General features: G+C 49.1%; 1 protein-coding gene across 3 annotated transcripts in view; it reads left to right on the forward strand.

Annotated features, from left to right (window-relative positions):
- The window catches only part of ZNF687 (zinc finger protein 687), a 259,083-nt gene that overhangs the window by 211,019 nt on the left and 23,144 nt on the right, over positions 1-24,920 (forward strand). For all 3 annotated transcript variants that reach the window (XM_078670295.1, XM_078670294.1, XM_078670296.1), the window contains exon 8: positions 17,429-17,561. In XM_078670295.1, the coding sequence (XP_078526421.1) occupies positions 17,429-17,561 (133 nt within the window). The remainder of the gene's footprint in view (positions 1-17,428; positions 17,562-24,920) is intronic.

Raw genomic sequence — 24,920 nt, forward strand, 5'->3', positions numbered from 1 at the left:
TCAGGAAAATTAAACGCTCAAAAAAAGTTTTCTTCAGCCACCAGCTCGACCAAGCAAGGAACAGGCTGAGGAAACTGTTTGATCTAATCAGAACTCAATGCAAGGAACAACCCCAGCCACACAGCTGTATGCACGAGGCTCCCTCCTGTGAAGACTTCTCCACTTTCTTTATCCAAAAAACTGACAACATAAAGAGTGATCTCATCATTGACGCAAGCCTCTACTCCAAGCCTCATTGCATAGCATCCACTGAACGAAAAAACAATGCCACATGGTCATCCTTTGTCACCTACTCTGAAGAAGAAATAGGGAAACTGCTCAGCACCATTAAACCATCCAATCACCTCACGGACCCACTCCCTGCTAACGCTGTAAAGGACTTTATCCCTCTGCTCCTCCCACTCTGGATTAAAATTATCAACAGCTCACTTCAACAAGGAACCATCCCTGACTCCCTCAAAGTAGGACAAGTCACGCCTTTACTAAAGAAACCAACAGCCGACCCCTCTGACTTAAACAACTACCGTCCCATTACCAATATCCCCACTCTCGCCAAACTGTTGGAAAAATGCGCACAACTACAACTGACTAAACACATTGACCAGTTTGGCCTCCTCAATCCTCATCAATCAGGCTTCCGAGCGGGGCACAGCACTGAAACGGCTATGACACACATAATTGACGACGCCCTTCAAATGCTAGATCAAAATGATACCTGTCTCCTCATCCTTCTTGATCTCTCTTCAGCTTTTGACACCGTTAAGCATGAGAAATTACTCGAACTACTAAACACAAGAATGGGTCTATCTGGGACAGTCCTCAAATGGTTCACTTCCTTTCTACACAACAGGTTGCAGAAATTCAAGAGTAACCTGATGTCCTCGCCTATACCTGTTTCGTTAGGCGTCCCACAAGGTTCCTCCCTATCCCCAACTTTGTTCAACCTAGTCATGGAACCCCTCACCACCTTGTTACAAGAGACCAATATACACTTTCACATGTACGCTGATGATACCCAACTATATCTCAAATTACAATCCCCCAAAGACATTTTGCTCCTGAACTCAACGATCAGAAGCACCCAATCCTGGCTTGCCGATAATCATCTCAAACTCAATGGTCTGAAAACAGAGTTCCTTCTTATCTCACCACCCGCCAAGATCTCTACCACACAACTCTGGCTTAAAGACCTAACTGCACTCAATATCCAACCCACCATCGTAGACTCAGCAAAATCCTTAGGCATTACACTTGACACCAATCTCAACATGCAGCAACATATCAGCAAGGCAACTAAGGGAGCGAACTACCAAATCAATACCCTGAGGAAACTTAAACCCTTCCTCCCTGCCAATGACTTCCGAACTGCAGTACAAGCACTAGTCATCCCTCGAATAGAATATGGCAGCATCGCCCTCTGCGGACTCCCCCTAACTACTACTGCTCCACTAAGAGCTTCTCTAAACGCTGCAGCGAGACTCATCACTGGTTCAAAAAAACACTCACATATCTCCCCTGACTTTAAAAACCTGAACTGGCTGCCTTTCGAAGCCAGAATACATCTGAAAATCGCCTGCATGACGCACAAAGCTGTCCACATGAGCTCACCAAGCTATCTCACTCAGAAGCTGACAATCTCTGGAGGCTCTAGAAACACCAGAGGCACAAACAATCTTCTGCTGAAGCCTCGAAGATTCCGGAAGGAAAAAACTTATAAACGCTCCTTTTCAGGAATGGCACCCAGGATCTGGAACTCCGTCCCCCCTGAAACGAGGCTTATCTCCTCCACTACACTGTTTAAGAAAGAAGTAAAAGCTATCCTAATGGCTAAATACACCTGAAGTGCTATTCTGAACTTTGTTAAGACTCCGCACTGTTCTGTACTCCTTGTTCGACCCCGTGGCTTATTTGTTTTATATGTATTAATGATATATGTGATCTATGTGATTTATGTGATTTTCTTGGCTGCCACATGTTTGTACTACTAGCATTTTTACTTACCTGTTTGACTATGTTCCCTCATGCTCCCCCTTTTCTATGTGAAGCGCTCTGATATCTGTAAAGATCTTGTTCGCGCTATACAAAACTTTCAAAATAAAAAATAAATAGGATTTTGCAGGCCCTTAAGGCAGTAGTGCAGCCAGTTAAGTGCTAGGTATTAACTAGATCAATATGGTCTGACTGTGTGGAGCCATCAAACGTTTGAGAGCTGAATCGTACTAAAAAGATTGTAGGAGAATGACTTGATGTGAGGCAGCTTATGAAAATGCATTCTTTAAGGTTTGGTGCAACTGTGACCAGTTCCCATGGCTGGGGTAGTATCGGGTTGGTAAACTTTGGCTCCTGAGGGACCACGACGAGTGTGCCTCACCAGCCAGTAAAAAACTTCCTGTGCAAAAAGACCATTCAGCACTGATGGGAAAGACTGGTGCATTATAGTATATATTCTAGGTTCTCTAGGGCCACCATCTGAACAGTGTTGTTGAGTGCTACTCATGGCCATCCACAGAGAATTTCAGGAAACCAGTTGAGGCATGAATGGTCAGTACTTGGGTGGAGAAAAAACACAAATGTTGCTCTGCAAGAACCAATCTTTGTGGTCAAATCCACACAAGCGGCTCCAGCGCCAGTCGGGCCTCAGGGATCCACAGATGAATCCGTATCTGCGCCGGTTTTGCCATGTCGACCTTCCCAAGGCCAGCGTCCACCGGCAGCTCCTTCCCCATTTATATCCCCAACACTGAGCCGGAGGGGCGTCAAAACCGCCGACTCCCGTGCCTACTGGAGCCATGCCTTCCAGGCTGGAGCCTGAGCCCTATTCTTGTGGACTAGGACTTAGGGAGGAATGGGAGGGGGTCCCTGGACCTTGAACAATACAAGCCATATGATAGAGCATGAACTGGTGTGAAGATTTGGCGGACGCCCGCGGACTAGATACTTCTCCAGATACTGTCATGCTTTCTCCCCATGAAGTGGATATAGAGGAGGGATCTTAATTTGCAACAGTGACTAGGAGGGCGGCCGAGGTACTGGGCCTTGGAGTGCTCTCGGTGGCTGTCTAGACTAATGTCTTGATGGAAGTTCTTCAGCAGGGGTGTCCCCATCTGAAACGCTTCTCCAGTTTAACAAGGCACTTACTGATGTCCTGCTTAGGACCTGGGGCAAGCCCAGCACAGAAACTCCTGTGAAATAAACAGTAGCTCACCGCCCTACTCCAGTGGACACCAAATTTCTCAAAGAACACCCTACCAAAGGGAGCTTGGTAGTCCAAGCTCCACTTACTGCATAAATCTTGGCGCATTCCCAACCACACCACCGGATTTGGCATCAAAGAGGCTGGCCAACTTAGGCAAGTAAATGGTTTCTTCCACCAGGCTCGGATTGCGGTCTGTGAACAACTCTTATCTTTTGGGCCGCTATTCCACGCTATGTGGGATACAGCAGTTGCGCAGGTGCTGCCTACAGTATCAGAGGAGGCCCGGGCCGTGCTCTCCCAGGCTATTGCCAAAGGGAAGGATGCAGCTAAGTTTGCCATTCGATGTAGATTGGACAACGCCAACTCACTGGGCAGAGCAGTGGTTTCATTGATGGTGACCCTATGACCCCACGCCTGGTTGAGGACTACTGACTTTTCTAGGGATGTCCAAACTTCCCTTATATACATGCCCTTAGATGGTTCCAGTCTCTTCGGAGACAAGGCAGATTCAGTCCTGGAGCGCTTTAAGGATAGCATGGCTACAGGCAGGTCCTTGGGCATTTCCATCGCCCCTCGTCACCCCCAATCTGCCTTTTGCTCCTTTCGTAGCCATGGAAAGGGCTTCCATCTGCACCTATACCTGCCCAGACACTGCGACGCGCAAGCTTCCCAGCCTCTGCGTAGCCGTGGTTCCTACAGACCACATAGGTCTGGCAGCCAGAGATCAGGCCAGTCCATCACTCCCCCAGCAGCCGCAGCCTCCAAACCCTTATAGCCTGCAGTCTTCCCATTATGGGCACCCAGTGGATGGCAAAATCTGCCATCACCTGTCCCACTGGCGGTGTATAACATCGGACAAGTGGGGTTTGCTGATTGTCTCGAGGAGCTCATCCCTCCCCTTCTACTACTCCTTCCATGCCACCTACTGACGACTGGCTGACCGAGGACCACCAATCCCTTCTCTGCTAGGATTTGAAGTCTCTTGCCCAAGGCTGTGGTTGCTATTCCTGCTACTTTATGGTGCCCAAGAAGGACGGAGGTCTTCGTCCTATCCTTGACCTGCGCTCTCAATTTCTTCCTCAAGAAGAAGTTCAAAATGCTCACTCTCTCTCAGGTCCTGGCGTTGGTGGTGTTGGACTTGCAGGACACATATTTTCACATTCCAATCCTGTCTGCCCACAGGCGTTATCTGTGGTTCACAGTGGGGCACAAGCTCTTTCAGTTAGCTGTTCTCCCTTTTGGCCTCACCAGCGCCCCTCGGGTGTTCACAAAGGGGAAGGTGGTGGTTGCAGCTCATCTGAGAAGATGACTACTGGCTGTTGAAGGCGGGCTCTCTTTCATTGGAGCTGCTCTGGACACAATGCAGTTTCGGGCTTATCCACCTGTACGGTGAGTCCAGGATTTGATACAGATGTTTCAGCCTCTATCCTGGATTTTGTTGAGACTGACTGAGGTTGCTGGGCCTCATGGCCTCCTGTGACACATGCCTGCTAGCATATGTGGGCTCTGCAGTAGGACCTGAAGTTCCACTGGGCACAGCACCAGGGGAATCTCTCCGACATGGTCAATATCTGCTGTGGCGGTTAACGAACCACGATTGGGTCGGCAGCAGACCCCTCTCCCCAACCGGATCTGACGGTAGTGATGGATGTCTCTCTCTTAGGATGGGGCGTCCATCTGGTGGAGGTGGAAATCAAAGGCCTCTGGTCTCCGGCGGGATCCATACTCCACATCAACCTACCTGTTGGAGCTCCAGGCAATCCAGCTGCCATTGAAAACGTTTCTACCCTCCATCAAGGGATGGCTAGTGAAGATGTTCAGGGACAACACCACCACGATGTGGTACTGCAGCAAACAGGGTGGGGTGGTGAAGCTTTTGTCCAGAGGCCCTGCATCCCTGTACATGGTTGGAACAGCAGGGCATATCCCTGGTGGTTCAGCATCTGGTGGGCTCTCTGAATGCCAGAGAGGACAAACTCAGCCGAAGATGCCTAGTGGATCACAAATGGCGTCTCCATCCGGAGGTGGTGCATGGTCTCTTTCAGCAGTGGGGAGAGCCTTGGTTAAATCTGTTCACCACCGACAAGAACAAGCAATGTCAGTCGTTGGAGTTTCCAAGGCGGCTCTCTCTAGGAGACACTTTTTGGCTCGGGTGGAGATCAGGCCTCCTAAACACCTTTCCCCCACTCAAACCACTCCAGCCCAGAGTTCTTCAGAAGATCACGTGCGACTGGGCCCAAGTCTTTCTTGTGGTTCTGGACTGGGCAGGGAAAGTCTGGTAGCCCGATCTGTTGAGCAGGGCCATTGGTCCTCCGATCAGGTTAACCCTTCATTAGGATCTTCTGTCGCAGTAGCATGGGAGTCCCCGCCTGAACTTGCTCTGCCTTCTTGCGTGGAGATTGAGCGGCGATAGTTGACAGCTTACGAACTTGCATCAGAAGTCTGCAATGTTATTCTGGCAGCTAGGTGTCCCTTCACCAAAACGATATACGTCTGCCATCGGGGGCAAGTTTGTGGCATGGTGTGCAGAGAAACAAAGTTGACCCTCCTTTCTGAGGTGCTCCTGTTTGATCTCTCCTTTGCCCAGCATAGCTCTGCTCTGGGCACAGTTACGTGATACCTAGTTGCTTTTCTGCAGTTGCCTGACCAACTTTCCCTCTTCCAATCCCATATTGTACATAGCTTTTTGAAAGCTTTGCCACACGTTTCCTCATTCTCACTTCATTGTGCCTCAGTGGGACCATAATCTGGTCCAGACATTCCTATTATGCGTTCCATTCGAGCCCTTACACAACTGTCCTTGCTGTTTCCTTACCATCAAGACAGCCTTTCTGGTGGCAATAACACCCGCCTGGAGTGTCGGTGAGCTTCAGACCATGTCACCCGAACCTCCTTACCTGAACATCTGGTCAGTCAAACTGGTGCTTCGTACAAGGACTTCCTTTCTTGAAAGTTGTCAATCCATTGCACATGGGCGAGTCGATCACTCTGCCTACGTTTTACGCTCCTCTCTGTCTGAACCCCAAAAAGAGCATTGTCGTTCTTTCTTGAGCACATCTGAGCGTTCTGGGTGGATGACCAGTTCTTCCTGGGGTATGCCGGAGTGAAGAAAGGACAGGCCGTGCAGAAGCGAGCCATCTCCCGAAGGATTGTGCTCTGTATAAAGATCTTGTATGCATTGGCTAAAAAAGCCACCCCCTGAGGGTTTGCATGTTCATTCCACCAGAGCTAAAGCTAGAACCACTGCATTAGCACGTGGAATTCTGGTCATGAACATCTGCCAGGTGGCATCATGGGCTTCTTTGCACACTTTTACCAAGCACTACTGCCTGGACAGTTGGGTCCGTACGGATGGGCACTTTGCTTGTTCTGTCCTGCAGGACGTCCTTGTGTGAAATTAGTCCGCAGACCCACCTCCGGTGCACGGCCGATGACGCCACGCAGAGCCAAACGACACCATATACTGGCACATAGGGATACTGCTGAACAATATTTCCAGATCCAGTCTAACGCCTGGGGATAATGCTAAGGAAAGGAATCTGTAGCTAGATAGTCTCTGCTAGGTAAGACGTTACCGAATGTAAGTAACTTATTCAACAAAGACTACTTCACAAATAGACTTTGTTCCCTGTGCACAAAACACTGCTTACTAGTACCCTGTTAGTACCTATTAAATGGATGCTGTCACTAGCAAAAGACCAGGTAAGAGTTCAGCTAGTCTCATAATTGATCCAAGTTGTGCACAGCGCTTGAGTGGAGGTATCTTCCACAATGGCTTCCCCTGGCGTACTCAGGGGTCCGAATATCAAAACGTATCCTCTGTAGACCAGATTTTTGACTGGCAAGGTAACTACAGGACTCCGCACCCACTGGGCCCACATGTTTTACCATTAGGAACTCTTTAATCTTTCTTTTTTTGTTAGGAGTTTATCGCAACTAAATTGTGAATGTTTCCAGAACAATATGGGTTATACTTGATTCCCCTGATTCTGAAATTATAGCACCAAGCTTTAACTAATGGGATAGAATACCATGCCTTGGGTGAAAAGGGATACAATATGCCTCTGTAAACCTCTATGGCTGGATCTGAACAGGCACATTCTCCCTTAAAATACTAAAAGTTACTAAGCAGAAGATGTAAGCTTACCACTTCAGAGCTCTGGAAATTGTCCTGTAAGCGCCTTAAATCCTGGAGTTCTAGTTAATTCCGTAATTAGAATGTGGCAACCTGTGCTACAACATCCTTGTGGTTCAGTACCTTAAGACATCCTCCACACAGACATTAGTCAGGAGGGCTTTGCTGGTTGGTGTTTTGCCTAGTGGCCTGCTCCCTCTGTCCCCACCTCTGCCCCTACTTTCACTTCTTTTGAGATTAGGTGAAGCAGCAGGGCTTCTTCCTAGACATAGGCATGTTCGCGTTTAATTGGGGGAGATGTAATTTAGTAAGGGAGAGGATGTAGCCTAACGGCTAGGGCAGTCTATCTATAATCTGGAGAACCGGGTACGAGTCTCGGCAATGACGCTCAACATTCTGTGATTCTGGCAAATCGCTTAATCTCCCAGTGCCTACAAAAAAAATGAATGTGTCCTTGTGTAATGCAACTGGTGCTCATGTAAAGCGCTCTGATACCCGATACCTTCGGGTCAAGTTTGCGCTATATAAAACTATGAAGAAAAACAAAAATAATAATCCCTTTGTCCAGTATTGACTCCCCTGGCCTATGTGAAGCTTTCGTTTAGTCACCCCACACCTGCTTCTCCTGTGCTTCAGTGGTCTCCTTTGACAATGGGAACGGGGGAGGAGCCAAGATGGCGACGGAGACGGACGAGTAGTCGCCCGGCTCCCCGAGCCTGTGTTCCCTGCTACACTATCCTGACCCTGATCCTGCTACAACGCGGCAGTGGACGGAAGTAGAAAGCGCGCTGATGCCGGGGGTGTTTGTCCGGAGTCCCTACCTGCCCGCTCGCTGGTCCTGTTGGCGTGTTGACCCGACGGCCATTGCCGACCCTGGGACTGGTCCCCGTATCGCCGCGCACCGCTGGAGACGGCTGGAGCTCCTGAGGGCCGACCTATGAGCGATGTGACTGCCTTTCCCCTGCCAATCTGTGGGCTGTGACGGCGCCTGTACTGACCCCACCAGTGGACTGTGTGTTTCGACCGACAGTGGGTCTTCTTTGCTGCTCCTTTTTGTGCGACGCTGAGGGGTACCGCGCCGTTCCTTTCTTTGTTGCCGCGGACCTGGTTGCGTGGGCTCGCCCGGGTGCTTCTTCCGGCTTTATCCTGCACGACGGCGGCTTGGATGCCTGTCGCACGATAGTGGCGAGCCCGGCTTTTGCCCTGTGGTTGTACTCCCGTGGCCCACTGTCTGATTCACCTACGTGTTCCCACTGTTGCTTCAACATGGCGGCCGCCCCCTCCGCGGTCATGGTGGATTACAACTTGTCTCCCGACGGGGTCACCCTGCCTGGCACGGGAAGTGTGTGGACTGTCGTGGCGCACCTCGGCTTACGGACACCTTGTATCGCCCGCCTGTCTTCACCCGTGCCTCCGTGATCGCCGCGATTGCCGACTTGAGGGCGGAATGGCGTGAGTGTTTTCGCGCACTCTGTGCAAAAATGGACGGTGTCGCTCTTAGATCGGAGAGTGCTTTGCCTTCTGGCTCCCCTTGCTGCATCGATCGATCCCCTCCCTACATCGCTAGAGGTGCAGTGTTGCCCCGTGAATGTGCGTTGGAGCAACTTTTTGTCTGTGATGGCTTTAGCGGACTGCTGCCAGATCGTCCTATCGATGCTACATTGTATCCTATCCTGCCACAATTCCCTGATACTGGTTCTTTATTTTTGTTCATGGCTCCGCTGGCGCTGCAGCTACTTTGTTTGACTGTATCTGCCATGTACACTGGGACAGCAATTTCTTGTTCGATACGACGACGGATGGAACTGTGGATGGACTTCTTCTGGATCGCTTTCATTGCAAGTGTTTGTGGGTGTCCATTTTGTGTTTGGGGACTTTCTCTTCGTCGAAGGCGGCCATCTTATCCCTTTGTTCTAGTTGGGGCGAGTCCTTTTCCGTATGCGTGTTCAGGGAGACGCTTGAGATCTGGCCAGGGTTAAGAGGCCCTAATCTATGTACTGTAATTGAGGGGCGGGTGGGGACCCGGGATGGGACGCTTCCTTGATGCGTGCTGCCGTGCCATGTGATGTCTCCCCCTGTTTTATTGAGTCTATGAAGGTCCTGATTTGGTCATTAAGTGTGGGGTGGAGATTTTTATGGCCGGGGAGCTCCGGGGACTTGAAAGTGGCCCTCCTCGGGTGTTATAAATTTCTTTTTCTTTTCCTCCTTTTCTAGATCTATATTTCGGGTTCTTTAGTGGGCGACAGACACATTGCCAGGGGGGGGTAGGCCGTAGCCTCTGCATGATGTAGGGTGGGGGGAGGGATTTGTTTTTTGCTTTTAGTTTCTATGGGCCTTATTTTTCTCTATTTCTTTGCACTTTTCTTAACCTATTTCTGTTCTGGGTCCGCTATTGGGGTTAGTGGGGAGTGGGTGGCGCTGTGCGTGGTGCGTAACTGCTGGCTACTGGACTTGTCGTTTTATTTTGTACCGCCATGCTGTTTGGAGTTTTACCTTCCACTGTGGTTTCATGCGATGATGTTACCTGCTCCTGTTAGTGCGGCTGTTGTACGGACTCGGTTCTCTTTGATTTCTATTCTTCACTTTTATTTTAGGGTAAAATTTAAAATGTAACCTTCAATGCTCCTGTTACTGGCGGCACGATTCTGCTCAGTGTAATGTTACTTGATTGGGGAGGTCTCCTGGTGCCGCCTGGAAACTGTATTGCTTTCTATTGTGCTCCGAAACTTTTTGTGGCCGGCCTGGAGGTTGTAGGCCAGTATTTGTTCTCTGTTTGTGCACAATAAAGGTTTTCAAAAAAAAAAAAAAAAAAAAAGACAATGGGAACATAAGCAAACATCAGCCTGAGGTTAATCTAAACACGTAGACCATTCAGTTCTGGTCTGAAAGGAAACAGAAGCTCAAAAGCTCGCCAACTTTTTTGTTTTCTCTTGTGTACTGTCATGACTATCGTGACCACCAGAGGTGTAGAAGTATTGGACTTTTGAGTTAGTACTTTGTTCGTTCTTTGTAGTCTAAGCACCAAGGAGGCCTGCACCGCATCGGGTGAGCAGTGAATACTGGATTCGGATTCAAACCTTTGCCATTCGCTCTCCCGACTTGTCTAATTCTAGGATGCCTGTGATGTTGCCTTCATACTGTGAACTATTGAAAGATTAGGCCTGCACCTCCTTGCTGAAGGGCTGCACTATATGTGCCCCAATAAGCTAATCTGATCTACTTTAGGATCTGCACATAGTGAAGCTGACTGAAAAGCCAGCAAGAGAGTAATTCGATTGACTAAGCTTGCCTAGGGCTGACTATGTTGTTCCAGCCCAGCTCCCCCAAAAATAGTAAGCATACAGAGCACCTTCTAGGCTAAATAGCTGCTTCATTCACTTCACACAGCAAGAAGGTTGAGTTGGTCACTCTGCCAAGTTGTACCCTTAGGATGCTTGTATGACCAGTTCTTCAGCCACAGAAGGACCAGGAGGCTGCTGATCTCAACAACTTCTGCTTGGGTGCCAGCTCTGCTGCCAGCAGATATTTCCCTTATTCATGTACAATTGAATTATCTTCCTTTCCCTTACATTTCCAGACATAGCGACAGACAAAGCACAAAACTTGAAGAACCAGGTCCTAAGTTGATCACTGCCTCCTGTATCTACTACAGCAACTGAAAAAACCTGGCCCCAACTGGTAGCCATTTTAATGAGTACTGGCTTACCAATCTATCTGGACCTAGTCAAAGCCAGTTTCGTCACTGACTAAGAGTTTGTCTTCAGTGATTAAAACCTTTGGAATGTGTCTCTTACTGAACTCTAATGATCGGACATTGGTTCACAACCAGTGGTAGTGCCGTAGCCCTGCTAGCTAGGGTCGTAGTGTTCAGGGTGGTGGATTTATAGATGATACGAGTGTAACGTCGAACTTTCCGGATGCGGAAGGATCAACGTTACACTCGTTCTGCTGCACTCGCAGCTTCCGCTCAGACGGCAGTACCCACCCGTCGCCCGATGCTCCCGTTATTGGGGAGCTTCCTCGCTTGTATTTCACGCCACTGCTGGCTTTTCCCGGCATCTTTACCCGCTCGTACCGGGTTAGAATTATCACCGGTCCCACGATTCCGTTTCTATTTAGACATTTTCAGCCCTGAAGAGTCACGGGTGACTACCTGATTGACGAAACACGTGTCGGCTGGTTTCTCTTTATTTCCTCTTGAAAGATGTCCACAATATACAACTAAAAAACTTTCCACTTCTTGTCGACCCTGTCTTCATATTGTTGCTTTAACTTGAGATACTTGGTTATATATGTTGTATGTAATCAACTTGCCTAAACGTGTGCACAGGACTTTTTCTGAACTTATTTATCCAGTTGGAGTGCACCATTATTTTGTGTCCGGGACACCAATGGTAATAGAAAGTACTTATTTATTTATTTATTTTGAAAGTTTTATATAGCGCGAACAAGATCTTTGCAGATATCAGAGCGCTTTACATAGAGAGAGTACAAGATCCTAATCAAACAACTAAGTCAGTAAAGCTAACAGCACAAATCGATGTAGATCAACAATACAGATAATACAGATCAACAGAGGGCAGATTGTAGTTCAGGAACTACGGACTGCCTCCAGAATCCTCTGAGCAGGCTCAATGTGCGCTGCTGGCATGTGGCATTGCAAATCAACCCTTGCTTGCCCTTACATATTGCCTGCGGTTCTTGTTATCCTCTTTCATGCTCATGACGAGCTCAGCTCGTCATGAGCCACGGCGCTCCGGTGCTCATGACGAGCTCAGCTGGTCTTGAGCCGTGGAACGGTCGCATGCGGGGATAATTCCCCTGCTGTGCGAGCGTTTCAGGTAATGCACCTGTGACGAGCTGAGCTCGTCATGGGCACAGGAGCGCCGTGCCTCATGACGACCTCGGCTCGTCATGAGCGTGCGGGCGCTGTGCTCGCCCCCCCAGCGCTGCGGGGGAATAACCCCCGAAGCGAAGGGGTTAATAATATTTGTGGCACCAAAAGGTCTCTTTCTTTACTTGAAGGAGCCATTCGTTTTCAAGATCCTGATGGGGGATCCCAGAAGAAGCTGAGCTTCAGGACAGAAAAAGAGTTAACCTTGAAGTTAAAGTATCTTGTAAATCATTCTACAGCACGGTCTTAAAGTATCCAATCTCTCTCTGCCCAGTGAATAATTATAAGCAGTTTAACCTGGAACTACTAGACAACCTGTTCCCCAAGTTCAAAGAGCACCTCTCCAATATGCGGACCCCCACCCAGAGCTCCACCAGCACTATCACCCCTGACGTCGCAGCGCCCACCTACAACACCTCTACCCCCAGCACCCCAGTAAATGGCCCTCCTGCTGTTAACACCCCACACTCCCCAAGGACAGACACCCCCAGCACCCCAGTAAATGGCCCACTTGCTGTCAACTCCCCACATTCCCCAAGGACAGACACAAACTTCGCCACTTCTTATACTAACCGCCCCTCTAACATGACCCCTTTTACCCCCACTCACATCCCCCCTATCCCTCTCCTCCCTGACATAACAACCCCCACCCGCAACACGTCACCTGAACACACCACCGCTCGGAGTTTATCCACCCCCCCTCCCATCCCCCCCACGACAGACGCCTCTCCCTCCCCAGCTCCCTCCCCACTCTCACCCACGACACTCCCACACCTGACAGAACAACTCTCACCCACATCACGCCACCATATGACAACATCACCACTCGGAGTCTATCCACCCCCCCCCTCCCATACCACCCACGGCGGACACCTTTCCCCCCCAGCTCCCTCCCCACTCCCACCCACGACACTCACACCCTCCCAACAACACACACAGAACATACCACCTCCCCTACCTTAGCATCCCCCTCTCTCCCACCTCCTATTCTCAGCCCTCACTACCCTCCGGTCTCCCCCACTGTCTTCAGCCTTCGCTCACTCTTCCACTCGTCCACTTCCGCCCACAAACACGCCCACTCTTTGAATGCCATCCCACCTATCTGCACCGCAGAACATTCCAACAACGCTAGTATATCCCCCCCCTTCGATTCCCTGCCCGCTTTCCAGCTCACTACACAACCATTCACCAATGGCTCTCACCACCTACGCCATCCCCAATGCACCCCCTGACCTGACTTTACCCACCCTCCAACAAGTGAAAGAGGATATTCTACAAATCAAAAAAGATGTCCACGCAATCAAAGACCTTCTCTCATCACAGCCCAGTCCACCTCCCATCATCCCTCTACCCTACAAAGGACGCACCCGCCCTACATACCCTCGCCTCAAACGACATCCACGCTGGCCTACTATCCCCGTTCGCAACAACTCCCACCGCCCCCGCCGTGTCCCCAACCCATTGTCGGACCGCGACCTTTGCTCTCTCCTAAGCTCTTACGGCCCAGGTCCGGTAAAACACATATCCAGCACGCACATCCCCATACCCACAATTCTCACAAACCCTCTGAGGCTCCCAACACTCAACAACAGAGGTTCCGTCCCTAACAACCTCCGAAAAGTTCCCCTCACTCTAGAAAGCTCGACCACCCTTCTCTCCCCCAAACTCAAATGCATCCTACTCAACTGCAGATCGGCCCAGAGACACTCCTCCGACATCGCTGATCTCGTCTCCGCTAGGGATCTGGACCTAGCCATTCTAACAGAAACTTGGCTCAATGAAGCCTCTACCCCGATTATGGACATACTAGTCCCCCCCAACTATCACATCATTAGGCTAGACAGGTCTTCGGACAAGACGGGCGGGGGAATTGCATGCATTTTTAGAAGCAACCTCTCCTTTACTAAAATCCCCTCCCCCTCCCTCTCCTCCTGTGAACTCCTCTGCCTCGACATCACCAGCGAGGGCAAACAAGTTTGTGCTTTACATCTCATCTATCACCCGCCTGGTGACAATCTCATATTCACCCAACAACTCATGGACATGATCACTTCCAATGCCGGTCGGCAGACCACCCAAGTCTACCTGGGTGACTTCAATCTCCACTGGAACGATCGAAAAGACACAGTGGTGAATAGTCTCAAAACTTTCCTTAATGCGCTTGACCTCACCCAAATTTGCGATAGACCAACACACGACAAAGGCTCGATACTTGATCTCATCATTGCCAAAGATAATTCTACACAACTGGAGACGATTCTACCCTGCGACTGGTCAGATCACCACATTATCACCTTCTTTATCAATGAAAAAGTTAAACCTAACCCGGCTCAACCAATCAAAACCAAAACATGGAAAAGGGACATGAAGAATCTCAACCCCTCTACCCTGCCTCCCCACATCGGCAATCTCCTCCTTCCCCCTTCAGGTGCCTCGGATGTTCAATCACTGACTGACCACTACCTTGAATCTATGAATACATTAGTCAATGAAGTCGCCCCACTGCAACTGAAGAGAGTCTCCACCAAAACTTCTAACCCCTGGTATGACGACAGACTCAATGATGACAGGCGTTCGATGCGAATGGCAGAGCGCACCTGGAGAGCGGACCCTTCAGCATTGCACCTCAAAAGGCTTAAAAACAAGAGAAATGCCTACTTCAGGAAAATAAAGCGCACAAAGTTGGACTTCTTCAGCCGCCAGTTGGACCAAGCAAAAAACAGGCCAAGAAAACTGTTCGAACTAATCAAGACCCAAACAAAGGCACAACCCTTACAATCAAATAGCACAACAAGCGACACCCCACACTGTGAAGACTTCTCTGCTTTCTTTAAGCTAAAGACTGACAACATAAGAAATGACCTCATCATGGATGTAAGCCGATTCCCCAACCACACCAGAATGGCTAACACTCAACCTAAAAACAGGGCGTCTTGGCTGTGCTTCGATACCTACTCGGAAGAAACAATACACAAACTGCTCTGCACCTTGAAGCCCTCTAATCACCTCACAGACCCTCTACCTGCTGATGCTGTAAAAGACTTCATCCCCTTGCTCCTCCCTCTCTGGACCAAAATAATCAACTGCTCCCTTCAACAAGGCCTCGTTCCAGACGCCCTCAAGGTGGGGCAAGTCACGCCTATACTCAAGAAACCTACAGCTGATCTGTCTGACCTAAACAATTACCGGCCCATCACCAATATCCCCACCCTGGCCAAACTGCTGGAGAAATGTGTCCAACTCCAACTAACAAGACACATTGACCAATTTGACCTCCTCAACTCTCATCAATCAGGCTTCCGAGCGAAACATAGCACGGAAACAGCTATGACACACATAATTGATGACGCCCTCCAAATTCTGGATCGCAATGAGTCCTGCCTCCTCATCCTTCTTGACCTCTCGTCAGCATTTGACACGGTCAAACATGAGAACTTGCTGGACCTGCTAAGCACTAGAATGGGTCTATCGGGAACGGTTCTCAAATGGTTTTCGTCCTTCCTTCACAACCGGTCTCAGAAGTTCAAGATCGACAATGTGCTATCTTCACCTGTGCCTGCAGATCTAGGTGTTCCACAAGGATCCTCCCTCTCCCCCACATTGTTCAACCTCGTCATGGAACCGCTCGCCACCTTGCTCCAAGCTTCTAATGTCCAATTCCATATGTACGCCGACGACACACAACTGTACCTAAAGCTTCAATCCCCGGAAGATATCAAACATCTGAATTCCACGCTTATTAACACTCAATCTTGGCTAGCCGATAATCACCTCAAACTAAATGCTCTGAAAACTGAGTTCCTGCTCATCTCACCCCCGGCGAAAAATTCCACCACCCAAACATGGCTCAACAACCTAACAGCACTCTATGTCCAACCCACCATCGTGGACTCAGCGAAATCCCTGGGCATCACACTGGACGCCAAGCTCAACATGCAGCAGCACGTCAGCAAAGCCACAAAAGCAGCTAATTTCCAAATCAACACACTGAGGAAAATCAAACCCTTCCTCCCTGCTGAAGACTTCCAAACTGCTGTACAAGCGTTAGTCATCCCTCGAATAGACTACGGAATTGTGGCCCTCAGCAGACTCCCGCTATCCACAACAGCACCCTTAAGAGCCTCCCTGAACGCTGCCGCAAGACTCATTACTGGCTCAAGAAAACATTTGCATATTTCCCCAGACTTAAAGTCCCTAAAATGCCTGCCTTTTGAAGCCAGAATACAACAAAAAATTCCAGTTATGAGACACGCGGCCGTGCACCACAATGCACCCAACTACCTCGCTCAAAAGTTGTCTATATCAGGAGGTTCGAGATCCAATAGAAGCTCAAAAAATCTACTCCTGAAACCCCGTAGATTCCGGAAAGAGAAAACCTACAAGCGCTCCTTCTCAGGAATGGCACCCAGGATCTGGAATGCGCTCCCTCCTGAAACAAGGCGTATCTCCTCCACTGCACTCTTCAAGAAAGAGGTGAAAACAATCCTTCTGGCCAAGATCTCCTGAACCTTATAGGTGCTGGATCAGAGACTCTGCATTGCCTTGTGTCAATGCTCACCTTGTCCTTCGGCACTATACCTCTACTTGATGACTATACTAAAACACTGGTATAAGCCTTCCACACACCCAAGATGTACCTGAACACCTCTGTCGTGGGATCAATGACTTGTGCCGTCTCATATTACTTGTTTACCTGACTGTATATTGATATGTTTTATGTATGTTATTATTATCCTTTCATATTAGTGACTACTACATTGCTCCCACTACCTCTGTTCATTCCTACTGCCCCTACCCTGTCATTGTGAAGCGCTCTGATATCTGTAAAGATCTTGTTCGCGCTATATAAAACTTTGAATAAATAAATAAATAAATAAACGGGAGGAAACCATCATTTCTGAAGGCCAGCAACAAGAAAGCTGTGGCTGGTTCATAGGAAGAACTGTGAGCAAGTACAAGTTCGGATCAGATTACAGGCACCCTTTAAAGTAGTGTGAAGAAGAAGGTAATCTGCCAACTTACCACCTCCTGTTCACTTGAATGTTTTTCAGGGTGTAGATTCACCAGACGAGAGCAATGTAATTTTGCCGCAAGTGTGTGCCTCCTGCCCCAAATTTTCATTTTCTCTTCTGTACTGCTTCCGCAGGGGCTGGGTTTCATATGGACCGGCACCTGATTGCTTCCTCTTCATTGTTTTTCACAGCTACTGCACAGAAGGTAAACGCACGTTCAGCAGCCGCCTGATACTGGAGAAACACATACAGGTGCGCCATGGAATTAAGGTATCTATCCAAACGAAGAGCGTGGAGATTGATGTGGCGAACAACGATGAGGAGGTAAGCTCCTTGAACTTTCATTTGGGTTCGACACTTGTGCCAAGAGGCTTTCTAGTCTGTCATTCTGTATTCTTTACTTTTCTTGTAATTGTGTTGTGATTTCTTTTATTTAAAATGTTAATAAAACACAGCTTTTAACATTGGAAAGCTTTTGCATTCCCAGCGGCCCTAAATGTCACTGCTCTGGGCTTGCTTAGTCACAAGACAATGTTATATTCACCACTCTAAGCATTCTAATTCTAATTTATGACGTAACTTGGACATTTTAAGGAACTGCCACATTTTACAGTGCTCTAATTCAAGCTTGTGATGTGACTGCAGATGTCATAAATAGCAGAAATATCTGTGCAATTGCCCACGAATTGTCTGCTTCCAGATCCAAATGACGGACATGATTTTGATTTGCCGGAACTTTGTGTGGTCACTCGCATATAAAGTATATTCTCATGAAGTGGATTATAACTAGATTAAAGTATCCGGTGCCTTTCACAAAGTACATTTTTAACAGCATAATACCTATCCTAATCTGTTACACAGTCCCTTTCAAAGTGATTGGTCCCTCTTTAAAGCAATGCACAAATTGCCACTCCAGCATTATTCCTGGAAAGCACCTTTTGTTGGGGCTAGTGTCCCGCCTATGAGTGAATAAGATTCAGGCATTCTGGTTCGGTGACCTGTGTGCTCCTTTTCATGCCATGTGGCTTCCCAATTACTTAGAATGCAAACCATATATATCTCTGCCTGACTTCTTTTAGAATTAAACCTCATCAGCACAGTGATCGCTCCATTCTTTAGAATTGAACAAGGTTTTGCACTTCTTTCTGGAGAAAACAAATGACTTTCAAAAAAGTAAACTCCATTTTGTCAAACGTTTCCCTATTCAAAGAGACCAGCCTCCCTTAAACAATCTATGACTTGTATTAGTCTTTGTAAATTTGTCAGTGAAGATCACACTCTCATTCCTACAGGCGGAAAACTAGCCACTGCAGCTTTCCGAAGTAATATTCCTGTCTCCGGGATCAGAAGAGCTGCTATGATTAACAGGTTTACTTGAAACTGCTGTTTAGATTTGGTCTTTATAGCAGATGCCCAAGTAGGCCAGGCTTGTTTGCAAAATCTGTTTGGGTACTCTATCACAAGCGGTGCACCTCGTTCCTGATTTCCAAATTTTTTGGGCAAGGCATGAATTTGTTATTTTATTCAGTGTAGACCATTATTGCTGATCCTATGCTGAAGAAGGAACAGTTACTTGCTGTAATGTTTCTACTACATAATTGGAATCTTTATTCAAGTCATACATTCCCTGCCTGCGTTCTCAGCAGCTTGCAATATTGTGTTCTCTGTTTTGATGGAATTCTGGATATGTTATCCTGTGAAAAAGAAATAAAAAATAACATTCAGGGCATGATCAGACATTTATTGGTAATGTGACAAAACCTGAATCTGCAAGGCTTAATTTTTAGCTTTTAAAAGCTGCTGCCTATCTGCTCTCATTCACAGCTATATCCGTTTTGTTTTCCTGTTTGCAGAATCTGAAGTCTAATTAAATTGTTTCAATTGTGAAGTAACTTTTTTATGAATAACATATCATTCTTTTAATTGTGGTTTTGGATATAGATCTTTTCACTGGGAAAAAGTTTGTTAAAGGGACTCAGTAGAGAAGATGATGTTTGTTATTTACACAAAACGTAATTCAATTAAAAATTCAGTTGCCAGTATGGTGACCAACACAGCCCTCATCTACGATCACGACTTCTAGAGGATCACAGATTACATCAAAACTGATATAATTAATTTGAAGGTACAGTGGGGTTCAGGGTATTTGGACTAGTTTGTCCAAAAGCTGGTACTGGCGCTCATTGGGGGAGAGGAGTTGGCCTAACGGCTAGGGCGTCTTTCTCGAATCCGGGGAACTGAGTTCGAGTCTCGGCAATGACTCCTGTGATTCTGGGCAAATCACTTAATCTTCATGTGCCTAACAAAAATGAATGTGTCCTCATGTAATGCAACATGTAAAGTGCTCCGATACCCGATTTGGTTCATGGTCGCGCTATATAAAACTCTGATTAAAAAAAAAAAAAAATGTTTTCTTAAATTTTATTCTTTAGCCCCTTTCCCTTCCTTTCGGGGGTCAGGGAATTCTAAGCTGGTTCTTCTTCTACACACTCCCTATTTTTTGTATTTATTTTTTCAGACAACACAGATTTTGTGCATCCCTTCCATGGCCAAGGTACATAACATCTTTTTTTTTTCTGCCATGGCAGCCAATGGGATTGCGTGGAAATGTCTGAGATCTGATACATTGATGGTCGATAGGACAAAATGCCCTCTTTTCTGTCCAGTCAGATTCAACTATTTTATTTTATGTTGTCAGATCCGCAAATCTCGAAATGGACATATGGCAATGCCTGTGCTCCTGAACATACATCTCCATGCGGAGCTCTGGTGCATCTCCCCTCTTCTGTTTGTGATGCTACTAGCAGGAGGCTGAGTTGTGGCAACAGATGTTGGAGCTCGAGTAGAGTCAGGAGCTTTGTTTTCGAGGAGCCTGGTACCTTGTTTACTATGTTGTTTGTAGCAACCTACCAGCCCCACTCTCTTCCTCTGTGACATAAAGAGTAACAGTTATCCACCTTCTTGGCATTTTGATTATGTTGAGAGAGGTGTGCCCCTCGCTTGGCCACGTGCCCGGCAGGTAATATCACTCTGTGATCTGTTGTAAGAGATGAATGTCACACCATGGACCATCAGTAGAAGGTCTTGTCAACGGTGAAAATGTTGAAGGAGATAAGCACAAACACAACCCAGGCTGATAAACAGGTTCTGGGTGTAGAACAGAAACCATAGATCGTGGAACTCAAGAGACATCAGAGGAATATTGTCCTTTTTTTCAAAAAGGCCAGTTTCTGACTCTCTGGCACAGAGGGAGGTTTAGGCACAGCATAGATGTTTGCATCTGAAGATGGCCTTGGGGGTGTCTTTGATGTCTGCGCCAACAGAGTTGCCAGCGTCGAAGGTGGTGTCAGGACTAGGTCTTTTGTGGCCGTTTCAGTGCCAGATGCTAGCTGGGAGTCGGATCCAAGGCATGTTTTCGGTGCTGGCTGTGGTGAACTGGAAGGCAGATGCTGGGCTTCAAGGCTCGACAGCTAACATTCCCCACCCTCCCCCTCTCCCACAGTGTGTGCTTGACCTCGGCTTAAAGAAGGGTTGTTGTACCCACATGCCATGTCTTCCCATGTTGAACATGCATGACTTGAGAATCTAATAGAGACTTTGAGCCACAGAATCCTTACCTTCGAATTATCCCCAGGCGTCCGACTGGATCTGGAAAATGTTTTTGAGCAGCAGCCCCAAGCGCGTGTAGGTGGCGTTGATCAGCTCCGTGTGGTGTCATCCCTGCCAGATGAGAAATGTGCAGTGCCTATTTAGGTGCCACCCTGGTGCGCTGACATTAGTTCTTTCCACACCAGTCAACGTCGATCTGGAGAGAGCTATCCCTTAGTCTTTTTTTGAGTAAACTTTTAAAACGTTTGTTGAAGCGTTTTTGATAATCTTCTACTGGTATGGCAGAGATGTCATCCTGGAAGGCCGGCTTAAAGCCCTGTGGCACCTGTCACCGACCAATGTCAGTGGCCGAACCAAATAAAATATGCTTTTAAATCCTCAAGCACAACCACGATCCAAAGGCCTGCTCCGATGGTCGTGCCATGAACCCAAAGGCCTTGATGGAGCAATCCCTCATGCTCCTGGTAACTCTGTGACGCTGTGACTATTACGATCAAGAGGAAGGTCCCAGGAGCGAATTCTTCGTCGCACTTGAAGTCGTCGGGCCACTCAAGGGAGTGTCTGCATTTGCAGCATGGCTCCACGTTTGAGCCAGCTTCGGCTCCACACTTCCTCGTGTTTCCAGGAATAGGTGCAATCCCCTTTCAACTTTACAAGTTTTATAAGGCCATGCCCCTCATAATTGAGTGGTCCACTCCTGCCACAACGCCTAACGGCCCTGCAGGTTTGGTGGGAGGGGGGTGGTGCCTGCTGGATCAACGCATTGGCTCTGGCCCCAGTGGGACCCCATGGATACATGGATCGATCTGGACTGGCTCCGGTCATGCCATCTCGACCTTGCCTGACGCCGGTTCCCATGCTGACGCTCCCGGCGCCATCCCCATTCTGATCCCTTACTCCGACACAGAGCCGGATAGGTGTTGCCCGACGCCGACTGGAGCCATGCCTTCCAGGCCAGATCCTGAGCCCTATTCTTTTGGGCTAGAACTCGGGGAAGAGTGGGAGGGGTTGCTGGACCCTGAAGAATACCAGCTATTTGACCCTAATGTGGAGAGTTGTGAAGATTTGACGGTGGCCAGCGGACTGGACACTTCTCTAGATACTGGCATGCTTTACATTCCTACCATGGCTACGGAGGAGGTAGCGTCCTTCGCAGTGGTGGTAAGTAGGGCCCCTGAGGTCCTGGACCTTAGCCTGCCCTTTTCGCGGTCAAGAGAAACATCTTGATGGAGGTGCTTCAGCCGGGAGTGTCCCTCTCAGAACCGCTACTTCCCTTTAATGAATCCCTTACCGACATCCTGCATGGCACCTGGTCCAAGCCCAGCACAGGGCTCATGTGAACAGAACGATTGCCCACTGCCTCGCTCCAGGGGCCACAACTTCCTAATGTAACACCCTACCCTGGGAGAGCTTGGTGGTCCAAGCCTTCGCCTTCCATGGCGCTTTCCCTTCTGCACCGTGGATAGGGAATCCAAGAGGCTGGACACCTGAAGGAAGATGTTTTCTTTTACCAGCCTGGCACTGCAGTCTGTGAACACCGCGTGACATTTTGGCCGCTACTCCCATGCTCTGTGGGACACCGTTGCACAGTTGCTTTCAACGGTACCAAAGGATGGCCGGGCTGTACTCTCCCAGGCTGTTGCTGACGGAAGAGACGCAGCAAAGTTCACCATACGTTGTGGACTGGGCACCACAGACTCACTGAATGATGCGATTTTACCTACAGTGAGCTTACAGCGCCATGTCTGGTTGAGGACGACTGGCTTTTCTCGGGATATCCAAGCGTCTCTTCATGCCTTTAATATGGCTCCCGTCTCTTCGGAGACCAAGCGGATTCAGCACTGGAGTGCTCAAAGGACAGCAGAGCTATGGCCAGGTCCATGGGCCTTTCCATGGCAACGTCACCCCAATTCACCTTTTGCAGCCATGGAAGGGGTTAACCGATCTATCTGTACCTGCCGAGGAAGCGTTGCCCACAGACCGCATGGGTCCGACAGCCAGCGGTCGGGCCAGTCCACCACCCCCCCCCCCCTCGGCAGCTGCAGGCTTCAAGCCATTATAGTTTGCCTCCTTATCATGGGCACCCAGTGGGTGACAGCACCCTCCATCACCTGCACCACTGGCGGTCTATCACATCGGACCAATGGGTTTTACAAAATATCTGGAGGGGCTACTCCCTCCCCTTCAAGATTTCCCCTCCACCCATGCCACATGCTTGCGACAGGATGACGGAGAACCATCTTTCTTGGTGTTGCCAGGAATAGACTGCTCTGATGGCCAAGAGGGCCATCGTGAGGGTGCAGACGCAAGAGGTAGGTTGTGGTTGTTATTCCTGCTACTTTCTGGTGCCCAAGAAGGACAGAGGCCTTTGTGCTATAATCTACATGCGCCCTTTCGATTTCTTCCTCAAGAAGGAGAGATCAAAAGGCTTACTCAAGGCTGGTCTGCCCTAGACCCGGGAGACTGGATGGTGGCGTTAGACTTGCAGGATACTCATTTCCACATTCTTGTTCTGCCTGCCCACAAGCATAACCTGCGGTTCACAGTGTGCCACGAGCAATTTCTTTGGCCTTACCAGCGCACCATGGATGTTCACCAAGGTGCTGCCAGTGGTTGCCACTCATCTTCGGAGATGACGACAGGCTGATGAAAGCAGACTCGCCCCAGGCTGTCGTCATCCACCTCCATACTAGGTCAGACCTCCTGCATTTTCTGGGGGTGGGCTATCAACATGCTGAAGTCACACCTGGCTCCCTTTCAGACGCTCCCTTTCATCTGAGCTTTTCTGGACACAGTGCAGTTATGAGCTTATCCTCTCGAACGGCGAGTCCAGGACATTCAAGCTAAGATACAGCTGTTCGCATGGGCATTGGCTCCATCCCCAGATTGTTTTTTTCCGCCATTGGGTTCGGATGCGGTTTCGACTTCTCTCTGTCGGAACCGAGTAAAACTGACTTTTTAAGGCCAAAAGGTCTTGTATTTTATAGCGTCGGTATTGTTTGCGCACGGTCTCGAGTTCTTCCAACTCTTGGAGTCGGATTCAGCGGAGTTTTTCACTCTTCGGACGTCGAGGCCTTCTCATCGCGACACGACCGCAACTTTCCAGCATGGAGCGGAGTCCGTTTAAGTACTGTCCGCTCTGTGGGTCTAAGTACCCACATATAGACCTGCACCCGGTCTGTAACAAGTGCCTTTCGCCGGACCATGACGACGGCAAGTGCAAGGCTTGCGCTCAGTTCCGGTCTAAGAAGACTCTTAAGCTCCGGCGCGCGGTGCGCCTGGAGGCCAGACAAGCGGCCCCGGATCCAGAAAACATCTTCGGCGACCAAGAAGAAGATGAACAGGGTCATCATCTCCAGATATCCCCACCCGAAACGGAGGTCGAGGCGGATCCGGTGGACGACGACGGAGTCGCGGATCAAGGCCTTGAATACGTCGACGAGGTAGGGGACGTCGAAGAGATTTATGGGGCCGCGGAAGATAGCTCAGGGGACGAGCTATGCCCCGAAGGTTTTGAGGATCACGATCGGGTCACGGGATCGCCAGTCGGCCTTACCCAAGACCCCGTGCCGCAAGCCACGGCCCCGCCATCAGGCCCGGCCACGGACATACTTGCTGAGCAGGCCACATCGAAACCGAAACCTACGGTGTCGACAACACCTAAAATGGCCGACCCGAAAACGAAACAGAAACTTATGGACTCGAGCGTCCCTAAAATGGCGGCCGGCCCACAGAAAACTACTGCACCCGCCGCCGCATCGGCTCCGTCGACCTCCGGTCCGCAGAAGTCAAAGAAGTCGGTCGATTCCAAAGGGTCAAAATCGGCGCAAGAGGAGGGATCCTCTACAAAGGGTGGTCGGCACGGATCAACCGCGGCGACACCGTCTAAGCACGCCAAGGCCAGCGGCACGGCTCCGGTTACGCCTGGGACTCCGTTAGTCGGTTGCGTAGTGGACACGGAACCGACGCAGGCGCACGGATCGACAGCTGGCACATCTGCGCATCGATCCAAGGACTCTGGGTCAGCGACAACTGCATCGGCGTCCAAACCTAAGAAAGGCCACCATGACGTCG

This window comes from Lissotriton helveticus, chromosome 12, assembly GCF_964261635.1.
Source record: "Lissotriton helveticus chromosome 12, aLisHel1.1, whole genome shotgun sequence".
NCBI lineage: Eukaryota > Metazoa > Chordata > Amphibia > Caudata > Salamandridae > Lissotriton > Lissotriton helveticus.